At 38.9% G+C, this 23,143-nt stretch overlaps 1 protein-coding gene across 8 annotated transcripts in view; it reads left to right on the top strand.

Annotated features, from left to right (window-relative positions):
* The window catches only part of TENM3 (teneurin transmembrane protein 3), a 608,889-nt gene that overhangs the window by 483,150 nt on the left and 102,596 nt on the right, over positions 1-23,143 (top strand). For 7 of the 8 annotated variants that reach the window (XM_057537184.1, XM_057537185.1, XM_057537186.1 and 4 more), the window contains 6 exons: positions 7,702-7,916; positions 13,292-13,502; positions 13,934-14,035; positions 14,228-14,422; positions 15,510-15,710; positions 22,113-22,298. In XM_057537184.1, coding sequence (XP_057393167.1) covers positions 7,702-7,916; positions 13,292-13,502; positions 13,934-14,035; positions 14,228-14,422; positions 15,510-15,710; positions 22,113-22,298 — 1,110 coding nt within the window. The remainder of the gene's footprint in view (positions 1-7,701; positions 7,917-13,291; positions 13,503-13,933; positions 14,036-14,227; positions 14,423-15,509; positions 15,711-22,112; positions 22,299-23,143) is intronic. The other variant, XM_057537189.1, reaches the window with a different exon arrangement.

A 23,143-nucleotide genomic window follows, 5' to 3' on the forward strand; every position in this document is an offset into this window, starting at 1 on the left:
AAGTTGCTTTTTAATTTTTCATTGTTATTCAGCATGTATGACTTTTCTCAAATACTAGCCAATTTCAGATAATTAGATTTTATAGCAAGTTAAAGATTGCCTGTGAATTGAAGAAATAGAGCTAACAGGGCTGCAAGAGCATTGAGTTTTATTCAATATTGTATATAGTATTTATGTTGTTGCGTTGTGTAATAGTTCCTTAATTAGGTGCTATATTGATTTGGTCCATTAAACTATGTTTGCAAGGTAGTGTTTTAATTCACTTAGCTTCTGATGTAACACTCTGTATCCACAATGTTAAGTTATGGCATGTGGTTGTTTATAAAAAGATATGTTCTCTCAGAGATCTCAAAGTCAGGGTATGAATCCAAGGTTAGGTCATCAAATTGGAGGGTGGGCTATTGATTGTCTATAAATGCCCAACCTTGCTTCCTGACGTCTTAATTATTAGTGCCTCTGTGGGACTTAAAATGATATTATCATTTACCTTTGTCAGCAGTTGAGTTAGACTTTCACAGTTGGATTTATTTTCTGCCTTTCCATTTTAATCATTATAGGCTGGTTTACTCACATGATGTGCAGGCAGCAAATTCGTGATATCTATGACCAAAAAAATGCAGTATTTCTTAACTTTGGTTTGTTTTCTGATATCACAAAATAATTTTCAAACATACCAAACCTCCTAATTACCGGTATGATTTTAAATACTACTCTGTTTTGTCATTATACAATCTAGGGTTGGTAAACTATTATTCATGAAATGTCTCAGAGTACAGAGTTCTTTTTTTAAGGCATTATCTGAAAAATGCCACCTTACTGATGTGCTTTTATATAAACTGGGCATCACACAAGAAGGAGAGGAATAACAATAGCTTCGTGGTACTCAGTCTCTTTATGTTTTCACACTCTGACAACTGTGTTTTAAGACATTAAGACGGTTGTGACACATACTTACTGATGAAAGAGAAAACCACAGTTAGTAGGTGAAAAGACGGCTAGTAGCTCCCACATTGAGGCACAACAGGACAAGTTGAAAAAAAAAATCTTCAAGATGATACTTTATTGTGTTTGAAGATGTGGTACATCTCACTCTTACTGTGAAGGCTTTAATTGGTTTGATTCCTAACCCACACGCTTTGTGTTTAGAATAACTACAGGGCGCTCTGTTGCCCTGTCTATTTTTTCCTCCATCTTTCCTCGTTTTTCTCTTAGTAAAACCTACAGACAACCTTAGTGTTTCCTATGATCATTCCCAGGTTCAGACTCTGGGGGCTTAAGGATGGCGTGATCTCAGTAAGGGAGGATGGAGAGCACTAAAACTGGCCCTCCTTTTATTTCCTCTGAAGCCAGAGTTTTCTGGAATTCAGGACATGATGAAAGACATCTGTTTCCAGGCTTTTATCTAGGAGGACTGATGAGCTTCAGAGGAAGAGGTTGTCCAAGTATTTACAAGTTTATCAAATGGTGTCAATGGCTGGCTGACTTCCAGGTGTGTTTACAGTCAATAAAGAGCTTTTGAAAATGCTAACAGGAATGACCACACTTGACTTGGCCAAATTAGAGGAGGGCCATGACTTGAAAAGCAACAATGCAGAATTTAAAAAGACAAAGCCCCTTCACAAAACTCTAGCCTCCTGACATTCCAATAGAGGCTTTTTAGCAGGAATGTTGTACTGATATTAGCTGCCAGTTCCGTGGATTTAAGCGGAGAAAAATCTGTGATGTCCTTATATCTCTATATCACTGATTATAATGACAGGGTCAGGTCAGCATCTACCTTTTAGAAAAGACACATTCTGAGACTTTAATTCAAAATAAATCCATTCTAAATAGTGTAATAATTTGAAGCAAAAGGCATTGATAGGCACTTAAAAATGAGATTCACATTTCATAGGAAAGGCTAGAATAGATCAGTGATCTTCAGTGATCTTCAAACTGCTTTGTTCTTGTGCCTCTAAAACAAAATATGTATACAAATTTAAATTGAATTTTAACACAGATGTAGAGAACAAACGTATGGACACCAAGGGGGGAAAGTGGCAGGGGGGTGGTGATGGAATGAATTGGGAGATTGGGATTGACATGTATACACTAATACGTATAAAATGGATAACTAATAAGAACCTGCTGTATAAAAAATCAATAAATAATATAAAATTCAAAAACATAAATAAATAAATAAATTGAATTTTATTTCCTGCAACCATAATACTCTTAAGTGTTTTTAAAAATCCGTTTTATTCTTTACTGAATTTTTGTTTACAATTATTAGTTGTACATATTTGGATGAAATCAACCTAATTATGATATAAATATGTTGAGCATTTTGATAATTATTAAATATAAAAAGTGAAAATGTATTAAAAATACCTCTGAATGAGATGAATGGGGACTTTTTCAAATAGTTTATATATTCACTGATGAATATTACTTATTACAAGAGCAAAGCAAGGTTCAGTATCAATTCTGTTCCTGTTATCCTTTGTTATAAGTATAAACATAAGAAATCTTGCTACAAAATAAGCAGAAGGGAGAGGAAGAATTTTTTTAGAATGATGCCGTTCAATTATTTGAAATCCTTATTAGTCATACGTTAAAAATCACATTGTGACCTATTTCCAAAAAGTATATTTATTGGTCTACAAGCTGTCAACTTCATCACATTTCTTCTTCAGTTTTATTGAAAGCAAAGAATTAGCAACTACCTGCTTTCAAAAAGATTCGTTATGCAGTTTTCGAATAAATACAATTTCTCAATTTCCATGGAGAATACCAGAAAAGGCTTCACCAAGGCTTGGCAAAATACGTACTGCCAATTATATCTCTTATTCTTTTACTTCGCGGCACTTTATCTGATATATGCAGAATGGACTGGAAAATGGAACTGCTGTTCCTTTTCATTTACCTTTGTTGTAATCTCTCTTGAATGCTTTTATCATATTACATACTTTGAATATCTCTATTTAGTTAGCTCACTAATTTATGAGGAATACCCACTATATAATTTACTGGCAGAGCTAGTTCCCATTAAAATCAAACTTATTTTCTGTCAGAAAAAAATCTGACTTGTTTTTTCAGTTCAAATAAATTAATACGCGTTTTGTCACAACTGTCTCAGCTCCGAATTCCTATGCTAGGCGGGCAGTAAGTAGAGAGATGGACAAAGACCAAATCCTTGCCAGGAGCTTGACAGTTGGATTAAGTAAGGCATCATGGCCTTTAACATGTCTTACTTTATTGATGTTCTCTTTGCAATCATGGAACTCTTCTGCAGATGAAAAGCATTCATGCACAATGGTTGGGTGGGTGATGGGGGCGTGAAACAATAAGGTTCTCCCTCCCCTTTGATGTATCGGATTTTAAAACGTGCCAACAGTCTTAAATACTCCATTTCTCAACTTCACCGCACTTTGCCTTGGATAGAAATACGTGTAGGACAGGAAAAACACTAAAGCCCTACCGTGGGTTTATGGTGTCTTGATTAAAGGAGGTTTATCAACAAAAAATACTTTCAGTTTTGCCTGTTTGACACACTGGAAACTTTATGTTCTAAGACAATGTATGAAAGAAAGATTCTGGATGTGTGAGAGGTGTGCCCGTCTGTTGTAAAGGAAGTCTACATATGGAAGTTGTTGAGGTTCTAGAAGTTAATTCCCATAAAATACTCTACCCCTCTTTCCTCACTGGAAAGTCCTCAGGTTCCCTAGGGGTATGAGTACTCTTGTTTGAAGACTCCTTGACTAAATGACCTCCAAGGGCACTTGAACTCTGAGATTCGGTGAAGCTTTTTCCTTACAGGTACACAAGAAAACTACGATCACAGCTGCTGCTGCCCCATTCAAGCACATCCACTCAATCTTGGTTATTTTGTCTTACCAATGAAAGAACCTTCTTTCTGAAAAAGAGCCACCTGTTAAATTAGCTATGGTACTAATTGGATAAGTAGATACACTTATTGACCCAACAGTGGGTGCACATGTCGCTTCAGTGAGAAAGATTTTAACACCTCAAAATAGGATATGGAGAAAGCAACAAAGCAAAACCTGAAACCCTAGAAGTCAGAGCTTGATTACTGTTTCCAAAGCTAATGCTCTTGGGCAAAGATGATGATGTGGAAAAACAGCTCTGGGATTAGCACCACTTAATGCTTACCAGCTCTCAAAGTATGTATGTACTGTTAAAACTATAAAAACCATTTATACCAGCAGTAGATAGGATCAAGACCAGAGAGTAGATTAAGTCACATAAGCTTCAGAAAATAACAATAGAACTTGTTAATAACAGTAAAGTATAATAATAGCCTTAGAAATGTGTGAACATAATGAATGAGTCCAAATAAGAATGATCTCATGTTTAAATATGATTATGTTTACTAACAGATGTTAGTGGGAAAAAAGACTACTACTCTATTGGGTATTTTTTAAATAGCACCATGTGGAAGTCAACCAAAAGACAAAAACTTATTGGGAATTTATAATAAATTATAACACAAAGAATATTTTGTCATAGTATCCGTGGCACACAAAACTGGCCATTACTTCCTAATAAATCACTTTTAATCTTTTTATTTATATATTCTAATTTTGCTAAAATGAATATTAATATCATAAGATACGTATTTTAAATTTCAATGAATGATGCATGATTTATAGTCTGTGAGTTGATACATGAAAAATTACAATGATTATTATAACCCAATTTTGAACTTTTATTTTCAAGAGCATTTTATATTAGTAAATTAGTTCAACAAAGATAGACCTGGTAGGTAAAGGTCTGTTAACTGCTGTGATTATGGACATCAGGAAAAAAGAGAGGAAGTGAAACTGTAAATAATGACTTTTTCTTAAGCTTTCTTGTACAGCCCCCTCCTGCCTCCTACCTAGGTTATTGCACCTGTATCCTAACTCATCTCTCCACTTCCTGGCTTCCCACACTACTGCACTTTAATGTCCTTGAGACAGTGATTTCGTGTCACCTTTTGCCTGATCAGAACCTTTAATGGGTCTCTGTTTAGCTGTAGATGTCCTTTGCACCTGATGGGCATACGTCATTGTAGGAGGCAGCAGTCCAGAGAGAAAAGAATCCCAGCACTTACTAATAACACACTCTCCCCCAGACTTCACACTTATCCATAAATGTGTGATCTGTTGTGAATTACTCTAGACCCTAATGGCCATAACCTGGATATCTACCATAAACATCTGTTCCTTATTAATTTTTTTTTTTTTTTTTTTTTTTTTTTGGCTGCTCTGGGTCTTCGTTGCTGCGTGTGGGCTTTCTCTAGTTGCGGCGAGTGGGGGCTACTCTTACTGCGGTGCGCGGGCTTCTCATTGAGGTGGCTTCTCTTGTTGCGGAGCACAGGCTCTAGGCGCGCGGGCTTCAGTAGTTGTGGCGCATGGGCTTAGCTGCTCTACGGCACGTGGGATCTTCTCGGACCAGGGCTCGAACTCGTGTCCCCTGCATTGACAGGCGGATTCTTAACCACTGTGCCACCAGGGAAGCCCTCTTACTAATCTTGAATTCTGTTTCTCCTGATGACACGCATGCGTGTGCGCGCACACACACACACACACACACACACACACAAAACATATTAATAAGTGCCTTTGTAGGATTGAAGTATAATTAACCCATATTAAATCTACTTCAAGTACCTATTTTTAAAACATGCCATAAATTATATGCATAGTAACATAATGCCTATATATATGTATGTATATACATATATACCTACCTTCAAGAAAAGGGGTGGAATAATGCTCTTTGACAGAGTTGAAAATACAAAAATTCAGGAACATGAATTATAAAGACCAAATTCTTTAACCTGGTATTCAGGGGCCTCTACCATCTGATATCATTTTTCCTTTTCCAATCTTATCTTTCATTACTTCCATGACAAAGCCATTAATGTCTTCCATTCATTTAATACCTACTGAAAGCCAAGTGCTTTACATAGAACACCTCATGTAATCCGTATAGTAGCCCTGTGATTGCATTATTACTAGCCCCATTTTACAGATGAGGTTTAGTATATACCTTCAGGTCACACAGCTAGTTAGTGACAGTCGGGATTCAAACCCAGGTTTATCTGACTCCTGACTTTCTTAACTTCTTTTCTAGCCAGATGGATGTCTCTGCTCACCATCACCCGAACACATGTTCAGTTCCATTGCCATGTTTTTAATTATGATATTCACCCCAACTCAGACGCCTTAGCCTACTTGTCCTACAAAGTTTTGCTCAGAACTTAGCCCTTCTGTGAAATCTTTCCACCTCCAGCCTTCAGTGATATCACTTTGCTCTGACCTTTAACCATGTGTTGCTTTAGATGGTCATTTAATTTATTAGTTTGTAGGTGTTGTCTTCCCAACCAGGTAACTAGCTGCTTGATGGCAGAAGCCATCAAAGCCAGACTAATCTCTAAGATTCTATTCTCTAATTTATATTTCTTCTTGATACCCACAATTCTGTGTCCCTAGTAAACACTCAAAAATGAACTCAATGTTAAATTAATAATTCTTCATAGATAGAAGACTCTCCTCTGTCATTAAAATAAAATAGTTCACAACTCTCCAACTTGAAATGAAGTCATCTAAATTTTGAATTCACAACTTATCCGGTGTTGTATAATAGATATTTTATAACATTATGTAATATCTGAATTAATATTCAGATCAGTGTTCTTAAAAAGACAAATTCAGTAGTAAGTCAACTTTGTGACTTTCAAAAAGATTGACTTGATAGAGGATAATCTGCCCACTTCCATTCTCTTCCTTTGCGTTCATGGACCCTTTCAGTGGAATAAGAGACAGTGTGGTTTTGTGTCCATTTAAGGCAAATTGTAAAACCTTCTCTATCACTAACCCCCTCAGAATGAGGAAGAACCTTAATGAAGAGGGAAGGAGGCGGAGACATACCAAAAAGGAGGATTCTTGGATCTGTTTCCTAAAACTGGGAAGGAGATGGTCTCTAAGAGGGGTCAGAGATTCAGGGAGTGGAGACTATTTGTTCTCAACACGTTGAAAGCCATTGAGAGGGCTAATACACGTGTGCGGAAGGCTGAAGGTGACGTTGAGGTAAAGATCAAAAGAAAGAGGAAAAGTTATGGCAGCCTACGTTAAAAACTTTGTGAGAATTTAAACTTACCCCTCCTCCTTCCCTTCCCCTCATAACGTGCCCCCTGCCCCCTCTCAACCGCCCTTCAGGCATCTGAATTTTCATTCCTTCTACTATATCGTTTGGAGGGAACTACATGCAAATCTCCATAATCCATTCTGCCTTAATTCACACTTTGCAGGGTTATGGTATGTTTAGAATGTCTGGTAAATACCAGACTTAATCTCTCCCAAGAAATAACAACACATATAATTTGTAAGATAATTACGTTTCAAGCGATCAAGAAAGACTGTAGGTGTGAAAACAGTTGCAGTAATAGGCATACCTTGGGAGGAAGTAAAGGGATGTTGACTTCAATATCTTAAAGGATGTGCTCAGTCAGAGTTGGTTGAACAATATCTAACAAAGAAAAACCTTTTAAAGGGAAAATTAGAAATAAATAAGAGCATTTCATTTATCAGAAGAAAATGAAATTTCTGAGCATTTAAGTAGAAAGAATTTTTTGAAAGTCAGAAAGCTATTCTGTTTTTTGGCTTTGTTTGTTTTTAATTTTTTGTTCTTTTTCAATGGATCTCTTACATTCAGGAAAATTGGGTGGATTTACACAAGAAAATAACACCATAGATTCCGGAGAACTTGATATTGGCCGAAGAGCAACCCAAGAGGTTCCCCCCGGGATCTTCTGGAGGTCACAGCTCTTCATTGATCAGCCACAGTTTCTTAAATTCAATATCTCTCTTCAGAAAGATGCACTGATTGGAGTATACGGCCGAAAAGGCTTACCACCTTCCCATACTCAGGTAGGCGCTGTTACCAATACAATGAAAACTGCTAGTTTACATTTTTAAAGTCATTCTGTTTCTTAAGTTCAGCTGTTTAACTGTTTGACCACTTTTGTGTTGATCTTTTACAGTGAAAAGAATTTTGAATATAGGTGACACTTATCTTGAGATTTTTGAATTAGTAGGAAGAACAGCATTTTCTTCCTGACTTGCTTTAATCATTATTGATTGATTAAAATATACAGAATTTGTAACCTGATGAATACTGAACATCATCTGAGTACGTAGTAAAACACCATAGATTTTCCAAGTGTTTTAGAAAGATTCTAAGATCATTTCCAAAGATCATACTCCTTTCATGTAATAGATGCATGACATTTTCATCTCAAACATGTATTCATCCTGTTGAAAATATATACTTTTTACTTTATGTCAGATTTACTCTTTGTAAAGAAATTATGGGAACATAAACAGAAATATAAACTTTATCAGCTCAAGCCATGATTCCTAGTCTACATATGATGAACACTGAAATACAGAGATAAAAGAGCTTTCATAGGTCACCAAGGATGATCACATTACTTAAAACAATTCAAATACCCCTATATCGTAGGTTCAAAGAACTTTAAAGTCAATTTGCTTTCATGAAAATCAGCTCACAACTGTCACAGATCAATAATCCCACAGATTTTTCATAATCTAATATTGGCTCGTGGTGTATAAATTGGAAATTGTGGTTTAAAGAAGTCCCATTATGTCTAAGAGAAATTATTTAAATTACCTACCACAAAACTGGAGCCCAGACTTTTCCCCAAAATAGGAATTCCAAAAAATGTAATAGATGGTTAATTAAAATTGACAATTAGATGAGCTTAAAGTTATGCTTGAAAATCAGTTTATTTACTCATAGAATTTCATGCCGATTTTAATTGGATTTATCAAATGAGGACCAGAGGATTTTCATGTATGCTTTATATTATGTAATTTTGTGAGAAATGCTTTTTCTATAACCTCGGAATATAAATTATAAAGAAAAATTGATCCCTATACTAATAAAAATAATATCTTTAAATAAAAGATGAGTAAGAAAATTTGAACATGCTCTCTCTAATGTCGTGGATCAGGGAAAGTTTCATATACATATATAAATTATACAGCTGTAAATTTTTTGAATGTCATGCTTTGGTATATTCATTTTTCTGATTTAACGTTTTTCATATCTACATTGTTAAAGTAATTCCTTTAATGTTTACATGTCAAATTCCTCTTATTGTGTACTGGGGTCCAATTTTAAATTTCAGATTACAATTGCATTTGACTCTAGTTCATCTTATAGGTGACACTGACTAAGATGTAATAACCGGATTTTCTTAAGTGGAAGTGGCCCTCTGTGACTTCAGTTATAGCAGATAGATTGCATTTAGTAGAGCAGTAGTCCAGTGAAATAGGAAAAAAAAATTTTTTTTCCATTGGAATCACGTACATGATTAAATTATTTTTGTATAACTCAAGAAACATACGTCTAAACTAAGTACAATAGCGAGCTTGTAACCTATAAATTCCAAAAATTAATTTCAGAAAAAATTCTCTAATGCATTGGGCACTTTAAAGGTTTATTTAAAGATTTAGGGTTGACTTATTGGAGGTTATATATACCATATAAGACTAGGGAATAAAAGGTGTAGTTTCAGGTTTTCTTGTAATTCTTCTGGTATTTAAACACAATATACGTGCTATCCACTTTTCTTTTCTCCCACAATATATGTGTTTAAGTAGGTTATGCATTTCCTTAAGCTCCACAGTTATTAGAGTTCCTTCCTGCAGTTTATTCCGGATCCGCAGAGCAGACAGCTGTTTCTGAGTTCAGTGTTTAAACATGAAATATGCTATAAAACAGCCCGAAGTGAACATTTCTCTGTTTCTGGGGAACATTAAATAAATCAACCTGAAATAATTAAAATTGGCCAACCATTCAGAATAATCACTTGAGTTTTGAAAGTCTTTGTGACCCTTTGTAAAACTGTCCATATGATTGTTACTAAGGCATCAATTGATGTTCTTCTCCCTGATGCTCAATTCATTCTCCTGGACAGTTAAGAAGCCTAAGGAAGCAACTTAACGCTGTACAGTTAATAGTGTACTGTATCCTTTACGTGCATCTGCATGAAGCCTATTTTAGAATGGGAGTCGGAAACCTGGGTTCTTGAGCACACACCCCTGCCACTTTCTGACCTTGTGACCTTGCACAAGTCTAACTTCCTTGTGCCTCAGTGTCTATCTGTAAAATGAAGGAGTTGCATCAGGTGATCTTTAAAATCACTCCCTCCTCTAGGTCAATGATTTACAGCAAGAATCTACCACCACCAAAGAGTTGATTTAAGAGCACAGTTAGGTATTCATAGATTCTGCGTTCTCATCATTTTAATAACTGAAATGAGTTAAGAATATGGAAAATCTGTTCAGAAACGAACCACCAAGATACCTTTATCAGGTATAAGCTTGTCTCGTGATTGCTCCTCCAAAGTGGTGAGACTGAATTTTGTCCTAAAAATAGCATAAGATTCTAAGACTTGCTGCGCAGAAAAATCCAGAGGAATCTTATGAATAGGTGTTACAGAGCAAAACTCTCAGATTTGCCCGTAAGTGATTACTTTACACCCTGAGAACAAAGGTTATTAAATTTCTGCCCCACATAGTTTGTTTCCTTTCCGTGGCGATAGCTTCAGTGTCAGATAGGGGACGTGTCTTTAGGTATTTGAGTGCCCTCCTGAAGTTGTGTGTGAAATGCCCCCCGAAGGGCCTCGAACTGGGTAGATACTCAACAATCGTCAGCTACTCCCCCACCCCAGCCTCACTTTGTTGTTCACACTGTGATGACAAACAATGATCCCTATGATAAAGGTGACAATTAATAGGGCTTGAAAGACCTATTAAAATTCAAAATTTCCTCCCATTCACTTTTTCAGTTACTGTGTTTATGTTAGGGGAAAAAAGTGTTTATGTGTTTTTCCATAAAAAGAAACTTTTTCTTGTCTTTTTGCCATGCTAATGCAAGTTTTTAAATCTGATGAGAAAATGAATGGCTTATTTGAGGCAGAGGCACCTTTCAAACGTGCTGAATTAATTTCCTCTGATAATGTCGGAACAGAATCCCGGTGAAATTTTGCAGTTCAGATATCCATACCAGTCATTATTTTCATCCTCATAAGATGTAAATGAAAAAAGTGTTTGAATGCTAATCACGTTGTGGTTTTTTGTATATTTCTCACAGCTAAATGATGTTATAATGCAGTTTGACTACACCAAACAATAACAAAAAAATGCTTTTATATTTAAGTTTAAAATTTAGTATGTCGAAAGCTGAATTAGATATTCTAAATTCTGTCCAATAGTAACAGTAAGAGGTCTGTGTACAGTGGCAACGTATATAACTGTGATTCTTAGAATCCCAACAACTGATTTTTTTCAATTTGATTGTATTAAGGGATTCATTATAAATAACCTTTCCTTAAATAGACCTCTGATGAAATTCCATTTAAGGAATCTGTCAGAAAGTAGAATATTGATGATTCACATTTGTAGTGCTTTAGCATTAATGATTTGTATTTATAGTGCTGTAGTGTACTTTTCACCATAAATACATACCTCAGGAATAAAATGAAACTGGGTAAGAGTCTATAGACACTGAATGATTCTACTTTAAGAAACTATTGTCTTAACAATTTATTAAAACTATGTTGGAAAGTCTTTGCAGTGTCTTCCAAATTCACTGAATTATCTCTGGCTACAAAATTTTACCCCACTGTTACCAGTCACGTTCCATTTTTTTTTTCCTATCTATCTATCTATCTATCTATCTATTTATTTATGGCTGCGTTGGGTCTTCGTTGCTGTGCACGGGCTTTTCTCTAGTTGTGGCGAGGGGGGCTACTCTTCGTTGCGGTGCGTGGACTTCTCATTGCGGTGGCTTCTCTTGTTGTGGAGCACGGGCTCTAGGCGCGCAGGCTCAGTAATTGTGGCTTGCGGCCTCAGTAGTTGTGGCTCATGGGCTCTAGAGCGCCCGCTCAGTAGTTGTGGCTCGCGGGCTCAGTAGTTGTGGCGCATGGGCTTCATTGCTCCGCGGCATCTGGGATCTTCCCGGACCAGAGATCAAACCCGTGTCCCCTGCATTGGCGGGCGGATTCTTAACCACTGCACCACCAGGGAAGTCCCCATATTTTTTTAAATTATCTTCAAATTCTCCGGTTACATTCTTCCAGCTACCCAATGTTCATGATTAATCTTGCTAAAACAAAAATTAAGTTTAATGATGATTGACTTCATGATAATAATTGGGCCGGCCATCCCTTCAGAACTCCTCCATTGTTTAATTTTTTAGACTTTTGATCAAAGATGTAAAGGCATCTTGTTATATGTTTTTGATCTAACCGTAACTAAGTAAAAATCCATGGCTTTCTCCATGGTGCTCAGAATGGTTACATCAGGGTCACAGAGAGGGGTGGAATGGGGTAACGGAAACAGCCCGAGCTTTGGAGCAAAGCACACTGGAGTTCACATACCACCTGCACCACTGACCAGATATCTGACCCTGCTCAAGCTTCTCAAGCTTCAGTTTCCTTCATCTTTGAAGTGTAAACATTAATGCCTTCCTGGAAGTGTTGCTAGGAGGATTAAAAATAATCCTGGCACAGAGTAAGTATTCAGTAGCCGTGGTTACTACTTGAGTATTAAATAGGAGAAGATCTTAAGAGATCATCTAATGGTCTAAGTAAAATAGAGCTGCTGGGTTTGGAATAGTATAGGTTTATGGTTGTATCCCCAAACTGCCTAAACGCACAAACTTTAAAAAAAAATTTTTTCATAATTTTATTGTAGTTGATTGACAATGTTGTGTTAATTTCTGCTGTACATCAAAGTTATATATTCTTTTTCATATTCTTTTACATTATGGTTTATTACAGGATACTGAATATAGCTATACAGTAGGACCTTGTTGTTTATCCATCCTATATATAATAGTTTGCATCTGCTAATCCCAGACTCCCAGTCCATCCCTCCCTCACCCCCCCTCCCCCTCTAGGCAACCACAAGTCTGTTCTGTAAACTCACAAACTTTTTATCAGTCAGAAGGATTAAATAAGTTTGGAAACCGTATTGCGCATCAAGGGAAGAAATGGTCTGTGATGTTTAAATACAACAATGGTATTTGGCGTGCAGTGGGTAATCTCCATCACCCCTGTAGATGCAATGCCTAGAAGACCCGTCAGTCGGGAACTTTTTTCTACCGCTGTGTTTATTAGAGCAAAGGGGAAACGTTTGGAAGGGAAAGAGGGGAGCAGCTACGGCCGTACTGTTTCCGACTACTAAACGGTTCTCCTTGTCCTCGTTCTCAGTACGACTTTGTGGAGCTGCTGGACGGCAGCAGGTTGATTGCACGAGAGCAACGGAGCCTGCTTGAGTCCGAAAGAGCTGGGCGGCAGGCGAGGTCCGTCAGTCTCCACGAGGCCGGCTTTATCCAGTACTTGGATTCTGGAATCTGGCATCTGGCCTTTTATAATGATGGGAAGAGTGCAGAGCAGGTGTCGTTCAATACCATTGTGATAGGTAAGACCTGTCTTCAAAGCATCGCTCCCGGGCTTCCGGCCTCAACGCTGCGTTGCGTAGAAATGCCATCGTGTTCACCAATTTGAGTGATCGCTAGGATGTTAAAGCCTGAGGTGAAAGTGAGCAGTATTTTGTAAGTTGTTTGTTTATGACTGTGTGACAAAGCACGAAGCACCGGAAGACAGTATCTTCTGGAGGTAGCGTGGAGGAGGGCAGTGCCTCACGAACACGCTTTAGAGCGTCTGCCTTTGAAATGCCAGCGCTTTGCTTTACTATTCGAACAATCTGGTAGGAATGAATACTTTTGGGGGGTTACGGAGCAAGCCATCCGTGCTTCCTTCAAGGTGTAGCTGAAATGATCGAAGTGCCACAGTTTAGCCGGCACGAGAGGCAGGCTGCACAGCAAGGATGCTTCTTTTCCTTTTCTTCAGAGTCTGTGGTGGAATGCCCCCGAAATTGCCACGGAAATGGAGAGTGTGTTTCTGGAACGTGCCACTGTTTTCCAGGATTTCTAGGTCCGGACTGTTCAAGAGGTATGCGAGTTAGATTCTTTTCTCAAGCCAATGTAAATAAGCTGTAGAAACAGGAGCAATTCAGAAAGCTCTCAAGACAGGAGAGAAAAGGGGGGAGGAACGGCATGCTGCTTGTTCCAGCAACGTGCCTGTTCTTGGAGAATCTCGATGGAAAGGCGGCTGTTAATTCCTCTGTCGTGTCTTATTTCACAGCCGCTTGTCCAGTGCTGTGTAGCGGCAACGGCCAGTACTCCAAGGGCCGCTGCCTCTGTTTCAGCGGCTGGAAGGGCACCGAGTGTGATGTACCAAATACGCAGTGTATCGACCCGCAGTGCGGGGGGCGTGGGATCTGTATCGTGGGCTCTTGTGCTTGCAACTCCGGATACAAAGGAGAGAACTGCGAAGAAGGTAAACATGTCAAACCTTGCAGAGGTCTGTCGTTATAGCTTCATAAAGAAACAGCTTATATGTCTAACCTTTAGTTAGGCAGATGAATCTTTTTATATGCCTCCTTCTGAAAGTAATTTTGATTTTGCTTTGCTTCGTGAACATTTTACCCAATAAAAAGAAAAAAATACCAAGGAGTCCTTTAGCTCTCTCTCAATTGTGTGAATAATTTTTTTTTTAACTCTGAGAAAGTACACGAACATTTTTGTCTTCGAACCAGTGGTGAACCGGTGATTTTTTTTTTTTTTTTTTTTTTGCAGTTTTTCACCTTGATGCCAGCTTCTAAATCTAACATTTTGGCATCTCTAGAAAGACAGAATATTGAACATAGTATACGGGTGGAGAAAAATACATCGTGGGTTTGCGCCATAACTGTATATAATGTTGATAGTCAAGATGCTATACTGTAAAGTGCAGTTGAACTGTTTTTTCAAAAAGCAGAAAAGCACCATTTCCGTTCTTCAGTCAAATGGATTTTATTGATCTGCACACACAAAGTGATGCAATTAAGTCTCTGGAATTAAATTTTCAGGCCATTGACCCTACAAGTGTAAAGTTTTATTGAGTCAAATTGCTAAATTAAATCTCGTCATCTAAAGCACATTTAAAGTGAATTAAGAGAGATGGAGAGTCTGCAACTCATTTATTTCTTAAACATTTGAGGGTCCCATACAGCTGTCAGTATTCAGTGGTTATGATTAGGTCAGCTGATTCAGATTTTGTTATAGAGAAGCCAATGCTTATTACCCTCTGATTGGGCAGAACGGAAAGCAATCGTCTGAAATCTCAAGAGCAGAAGTGTGTAATTCACTAGAATTACAAATCCTTGCAAGAGCCTCAATTACCTAAATGGCATGATTCTTAATGCTTTATTGTATAAATTCTCTGCATTTTTCAGAAACGAGTTCTTGCAAATAAACGGTGGGTAAACATTTGAGTATCCAAAGTGTTCAGGTAAATTAGATTGGGGTGTAATTCTTTGTTCCATGTGTACTTGTGTATATCTTCTAGATTTGACTGTAAATTTGTTCTCTTTTCTTTCCACTAGCTGATTGTCTAGACCCCGGATGTTCTAATCACGGTGTGTGTATCCATGGGGAATGTCACTGCAATCCAGGATGGGGTGGTAACAACTGTGAAATACTCAAGACCATGTGTCCAGACCAGTGCTCTGGTCATGGGACGTATCTTCAGGAAAGCGGCTCCTGCACTTGTGACCCTAACTGGACTGGCCCAGACTGCTCAAATGGTGAGCGTCATGTATTGCATACGATTGAGCGCTTAATATTGTCTAGCTAAAGGTTACGACATTTTAATTTTTAAAACACACTTATTATACTTAATATAGATTTTATTAAAGTGAACATTTATAGAAATAAATATTAAAAGTAGTGAAATTTGTTATCTTATAATATGGAAAGAAACAGGCTTAGTCAGTTTGTCATTAAGTTTCTCCTTTCGTATTAATGTAAAGAATAATCTTCCACTTGTGTAAAGGTCTCTTTCTTCTTAACTCTGAAGGCCTGTGTACAGCTTGGAGATTTAAGCACATTATCTCATAAACAGAGAAGCTTCAATTAAAAAATTATGTGACAACAGAAGACTTAATATTATCACAATAAAGAGTAAACATATATAGATATTACGGTGTACATAATGGTTCAACACTGAGCTTTTAATTGTAACTGTATGATTATAATAGAAATGACAGGTAGTAATTTTATTCAATCAGTCATGTTGTTTCTGAGCACCAGCTCTGTGCGTGGCTTTGTGACAGACACTGTGGGTATAAAAGAGTATCAGTCATTCCTGCCCTGTAGAATACTGGCTTTCAAGTTTTTGACCATGACCTAAATAACCTGTGGTCTTAAATACATTTTTACATTGTGACCTCATATACATATATATGCACATACTCACATCACTGAAACAAAAGCTTTACAAAGTGATATACACTGATACTTTCTCCCATGTCTATTCTACTTTTTTTAATGCCGGTTGCAACCCGTGAATTAATTCCATGACCCACGCGTTAGTCATACAGTTTGAAAAGATGCTGTTCTAGTCTAGAAGATTACAGTTTAACTGGGGAGATGAGATAAACACACATGACATACTTAGAAACCAGTGTGTCCCAGTATAATATTCTATTGAGTATTACATGGACTAATATGCTAAATTCAGTCAATATTTAGACCCTGCCTTGATGCCTGTTGAAAGTTTTCAAGGAGATTTTTAACATTTCTTGCCTTCTTTTCAAGATTGCAGTTAGTGTGGAGGTTGAGGGAATATTTTTTGACTAGGGGAACAGTATTAGAGAGTACTTAAGAGCATGGATTCTGAAATGCGATGTTTAGGTACTACTTGATAGCTGTATACCCTAGGGAAATTACTGTATGCTCCAGTTTGCTCATCTATAAAACGTATTTAATCATAAGACATTCTTTCCAGAGGTGCTGCTGTGGGAACTGCTTGAATTGATGCATGTGAAGTAAATACTTAGTACAATGCTTAGCCCATCATAAATTCTAAACACAGCTGCCACCAGCTTTACTACTACTACTGCTGCTGCTACCATTACCAAAGGCACAACTGTGAGGATATCATTATATACAGGGGACAGTGACGACAGAGTATTTGGAGGTGAAAATTGAGTTGGGCCCAACTATGAGGCACACAGTTTAGGAACGATGGTTTAGACAATGGAGAATTCACTGACAATAATGGTGCCCCTGATATGACAAGAACAGTGTTCCAGAACTACCCCACGGATCAGACGCCAGAGAGGACAGGGAAAGCTGAGAACTAGAAGACACCGCGGAGAGCTTTCCCAGGAGGGCGAAGGGATGGGGGCACAGTCCCTTGGAGCTAGTGGACACGAAAAGGATAAACTGAGGGACGTGTAAAGGCAAAACAGACAGGCCTTGCTGAAAAAACAGAACATAAAATAGGGTGAGAAGAGCTGAACGTCTGAGGCAGGGGAGATTGGGGTCGATGTTCACGTCTCTGAAAGAGGCGAGAAGGTCGGGAAGAGGTGAGAACCACTGAGTCGGCGGGACGCAGGCGCCGCAGTGGGAGGCGCGCGAGAGGTGGAGAAGGTGACGACTTCTGTTTGGGCCAACTGAGCAAAAATAAATTAAAAAGCAGGAAGAGAAGAGGAGGAATAATGAGGACAAGAGAAGAAGGAGGAGGAAAAGGGAAAGCGGAAGAGGATAAACAGAAGGAGAGGGGGAGGAGTGGGAGGAGGGGGAAGAAAAAGGACAGATTTTATGAGCACTGTCAGGTAAATAAAAACATCGTGCAGAAGCCTTGGATTCAGCGAAGGAATCTGTCTACTCTTAACCCTGCCCACACCTGTTGCCCTCTGAACACCTGCTGTTTAACAGTAAGTGGTTAAGAAACAGGGATTCTGCAGCTGACCTGCCTGGGTTCCGATCTAGGACTGGCTGTTTCCTAGCTGTGTGCTGTTGGACAAGTTATGTAACTTCTGTGCCTCAGTTTATCTGTAAAATGGGGCAATAATAGTGCTACCTTATATACAATTGTTGTAAGGAGTAAACGACTTAGTATGTGAAAAGCACTTATAATAGGGCTTTATGCATAGTAAGTACTCCATAAGTGTTAGCCATTAATAGAAGGAGTGGTGGTGGCATTGGTGATAGCTATGGTGGTCGAATAATAAAGGCTGATTGTAGGTCATCGTACTTAATTCCTCATCACTTCAGAGGCGCTTCCACATAAAAGTATTGATTGGATATGGTTCCCCAAATGTGAAATTTATGAAATGAAAATGATATCTATTAACCTAATGGCATAAACCTAAATGAAATCTTGCTAGTAGCTAATTAACATGCTTATTTTAAGGGAGGAAAAAAAGACTGGTAGTTTTTACAAATCACTCTTTCTTGGCATTTTGAGGAACTTGGGTAACAGGTTTGCTGCCCTATGAGTCAATATCAGCATGAAAGATTCATGGGCCGCTCTTCACCTATTACACATTGAATCTCAGAAGCCCAAACTAAAGAAAGTCTTACATAGGCTAATTTGTGGTATTGATGGAAAACTTCTGCCGAACCCATAAGTAGATATCCTAGTTAAAGAAACAGTTTATGAGTTTTCTTCCTGCTCCCTCCCTCTCACATTGCTTTTTCCTTCTTTCTTTTCCTCCCCTCTCTCGTCCCCTCTCCTCCCTTCCCCTTTTCTCTTTCTTCCGTCCCTCCTTTTCCTCTGCTTCCCTCATCTTGTGGCCATACATTGTTGGAGGCAACCAGGGTTTACAATATGCTTATTACTGCTTCACAGAAATGTGAGTTGATTCAGATAGCTTGGAAAACCAGAGACTGTGGTTAGAAAACGCGTGACTGTTAGAGCTGGCAAAGAGTAAAGGATACATAAGTAAAAACCTAAATTGGGGCCTGCACTATAGAGGGCCTTGAGTGTCTCACTAAAGAGTTTTAAGAAATCATCACCAACCAAGGTTTATCAAGCATGGGCATGTGGCATTCTTTCAAATAACACATGGGGACTTCCCTGGTGGCGCAGTGGTTAAGAATCCAGCTGCCAATGCAGGGGACACGGGTTCGAGCCCTGCTCCGGGAAGATCCCACATGCCGCGGAGCAACTAAGCCCACGTGCCACAACTACTGAGCCTGCCCTCTAGAGCCCGCGAGCCACAACTACTGAGGCCGCGTGCCGCAACTACTAAAGCCCGTGTGCCTAGAGCCCGTGCTCCGCAACAAGAGAAGCCACCGCAATGAGAAGCCCGCGCACCGCAACCAAGAGTAGCCCCCGCTCGCCGCAACTAGAGAAAGCCCGCGCGCAGCAACGAAGACCCAACGCAGCCAAAAATAAATAAATAAATAAATTTATTTAAAATAAATAACACATTAACTCATTTTGTCCTCCACTTAAAAAATATAATTGCAAGAGCAAAATAGGCATTTAGCTCTTTCTTCTGAGTTTTTATTTACATTTCCAGCTTCTATGTTAAAGATGTAAAAATCCAATTAAAGTTTATAGATATAATTACTTGTATACAGTTACTTGATTCAGGCCTCTTATGCCTCCATCAGTGAAACAGGCATAATAATACTAGCTATAAAATAATACTTGTTTGAAATATTGTCATTCTAGTTTGTTTCCCACAGTTACCCAAGTAGGCAAGGAATAACGAAATAGCCCCATTTTTGTTTCATATAAAGTTACTTAATACATTACCAGAATTATTTTATAAAGGATGGTTTGTAATTGATATTAAATAGCTCAAAAGTTAATTTGGTCTTCTTCATAAAATGGTATTGCTATAAATAGCGGGGAAAAAAAAGGATATAAATGTTAATTAAAAGATTAAATCGGTTGCCAAAATTACATATCACTGTTTTACATATTTAGACTGATTTTTTTCATACTGATGTAATTATTTTGCTAGCTGAAAATCTAATTTTACCTGTATACAAAATGACCACTTAGACATAATGAGTGAAGGTCTTCATCCTATTCATCTTTAAATCCCTAACGCAAAATACACACTTAACACATGTTAAACTCTCAATATAGAGAGTTGAATAATGAACACAGTATGCTTCTTTGGGAGAAGGTAATTAAGCACAGAAAAAAACGTCATTAAACTTTGCTATTAGCTGCCAAAAGACAGAAAACTCACTTAGAATTATTAAAGGTCTCAAATAGGCATATAGTCATCCTGTGAAAACATCTGGGTTCACATGCCTCCAATTTGTCTGCACGTTCTCATAGAAAGTTTACAAAAACACCGTTGTTAATTTCCATTTGTGACTTAAAAGTTTACTTGCAGTAGAATTTGGAATTTCTAACCTATTGAATCCTAAAGCAAAACACTTTACCAGCTGCCTCTTTTGTTGTTGTGGAAATGACCTTCAGAGATCTAAATTCAATAAGAGAGCAGATTTTACACCTGAAGAAACATTTGGTTAAGCTGCTGAAAGAGAAGAAATGAATTATTTCCATCAGAAAGTTTATAGGTTTGAAAGCAACAGAGGTTTCCTCTCTCTTCAGCAGCAGTTTGTCCATTAATTAGCCCTTCAATTCCACTTCAATTAAATTAACTCTAATTAATAAGTTCATTACAAAGATTGACGCAGCTTGCTCAAAGCGAGTGTGCTAAACGCTGATAAACACCTTCACCCTAATGAAAAATTGATTCGATTGAATAAAAAAGGGAACCTCAGAAAGAAACCTTGCACTTCTGGAGGTGAGGTGACATTCTGTTCCTCTGAAGTTAATCAAACCATCTTGGATCTTTTAATCAAAAATTTAATTCAAAGGAGATAGAAAATGTGGCATGAAAAAAACCACATACCACTCTCCTGCAGTTCAAAGTCCTGGCTCTTGTTTACAAGAAATGTTACAACTCTCACTGAGCCTGGATGTGGTGTCTAAAAGTCTGCAGCCCTGTGAATTCCAGTGTCTGAGAAGTGTTTTATTTGGTCAATGAATGGGGAACATGTGATCATGTGACTACATAAACAGTGACTGTTTCTTAATTTTAAACTTCAGCTGTAGTCGTTTTGTCTGTCAGAAACGATCTCAGGTTTTTACTGTTGAAAGAAAACCAAAACTAAACAATAGTCTTCCAATCTTAAGAAAAAAGTTCATTTTATTTAACTTTATATGTGAAGAGTGAAAATTAAAATACCCCTCAAAGTTCTCTGTCTGTCTGTCTCTCTCTCTCAATTGGTTCTAGTCATATAAAGCTTCTAAGAAAGTTTTTTAAGAAAAAAATTATTTCAGACGCCTGAATTCTATTTTAACGACTTAACCTGTTGTTACCGTTCTTAAAGTCCTTTGGTCCCTTGTGCCCTTTTCAGTAATTCTAGTAATTGAAAATCCTTGCTTTGCAAATGCCAGAGCCGGCAGTTCTATATATTATTAAACCGGTTTTCTACTATTGTTTTGCTTAGCAACTTTCATCTGTCAACAGTACAAATATACTTAATAGGAAAAACAACAGCTTCTTTTATTTACCAGCACGTCTCTGTGTCAGGAGCAAGCTAACGTGCATACTAAAGTAGATTCTTTTTTTTTTTTTTACCCTTTTTTTATAATAGATTCTTTTCAGTGGAAGTTTCTGAACATTTAAAAAAATTAAACCATGGGATTAAAAATAACCCCTTTTCAGTTTTTGCTCTATGGGTGAAACCTAACTCCTGTTAGATACCTGACATACACAGACACTGAAATATTTCGTAAATTTTATATCAATTTGATGTATGTGTGCCTGTGTTCCCGGCTGTCGAAAGATACTCCTGGAAACAGGTATGTGTGCGTACGTAGTTTCCTGTCCTGATGAATCATTTGTTCTGTTTTGTTAGTAGCGTGTGTGTGTGAGCACATATATAATACAGAAAATTGTGTATAACGTAACTATCATGTGCATTTCACGCCCAATCGTGGCAGCATATAAAATGGAACAAAGAAAGCAAACTACGTCTATCGCGCCTGGCCCTCGATGCTGCCATCTCCTTAGTGGGTAAATGCTTTCGTACGTGTGCTCAGCGACTTTGTTCTTCACCTGGTCACGCGCTGAGCCGAGACGAAGCGCTTCTCCCTCGCTCCCCGTCTCACTCGCCGCTGCTCTCCTCTCCTGCCCGGCTTCCTCTCTTTCTCCCCCCAGAGATCTGTTCCGCGGACTGCGGCTCGCACGGCGTCTGCATGGGGGGCGCCTGCCGCTGTGAAGAAGGCTGGACGGGCCCAGCGTGCACCCAGAGAGCCTGCCACCCGCGCTGCGCCGAGCACGGCACCTGCAGGGACGGCAAGTGCGAATGCAGCCAGGGCTGGAACGGCGAGCACTGTACCATCGGTAGGCCGGCCGCGCCCCGCCCCGCCCCGCCCCGCGTGCGCCCCGCCCCGCCCCGCCCCGCGTGCACCCCGCCCCGTCCCACGTGCGCCCCGCCCCGCGTGCGCCCCGCCCCGCCCCGCCCAGTCCCACGTGCGCCCCGCCCCGCGTGCGCCCCGCGTGCGCCCGGCCGCGCCCCGCCCCGCGTGGGACCTGCGAGCTCCCCGCGGGGCTGCTTCTCACCCCGGGAAAGCTCCTCCCCCCCCCGCCCCGACCCCGGTTAGCTTTTCCTCTCCTGTCTTCAGAAGGAGAGACCACTAAAGAAGGGTCTCAGGTCCCCAAGGCAGCCCAGTTCTTTTCAGAACCGCTGTCTCAAGTATCAAGCGTAAGAACGTTCTATGCATGGTGCGGGGGGACGGCCGCCGAGAGTGACTCGCATGAGGCTGACTTCATGTCTTACAGATCAGCTCTCCTTGAATATGCCTGTGTCGTGTTCCATACTGCCACCGTGTAACGGCAGTATTTTTTATGTTAAGAAAGAGATTCCCAGTATGTAGCCTTTGGGGCTCCTGTAGATTCCAGAATCACGCGTCTTAGCACCTGTCCATCTATTTGAGTCTCTGAAAGGAGGCTGGAGTTTTTACGACTTTATCCTGTAGCACCATGAGGAAGAAAGTAGAATAAAATGCACCAATCTAGTTTTTCCTTCACAGATTTATATGCTCAACACTTCTTAATATACAATGATGCTCTAGCACATCTGTTGGTTAAATAAGACGATCAAATAGGTGTTTAAGATCAAAGTCTTAGCACATAAATAGTATTTAGCCTGGATACAAAAGCACCCAGAACATACCTACTAGTTCCAT

This window comes from Balaenoptera acutorostrata, chromosome 21, assembly GCF_949987535.1.
Source record: "Balaenoptera acutorostrata chromosome 21, mBalAcu1.1, whole genome shotgun sequence".
NCBI classification, from domain to species: domain Eukaryota; kingdom Metazoa; phylum Chordata; class Mammalia; order Artiodactyla; family Balaenopteridae; genus Balaenoptera; species Balaenoptera acutorostrata.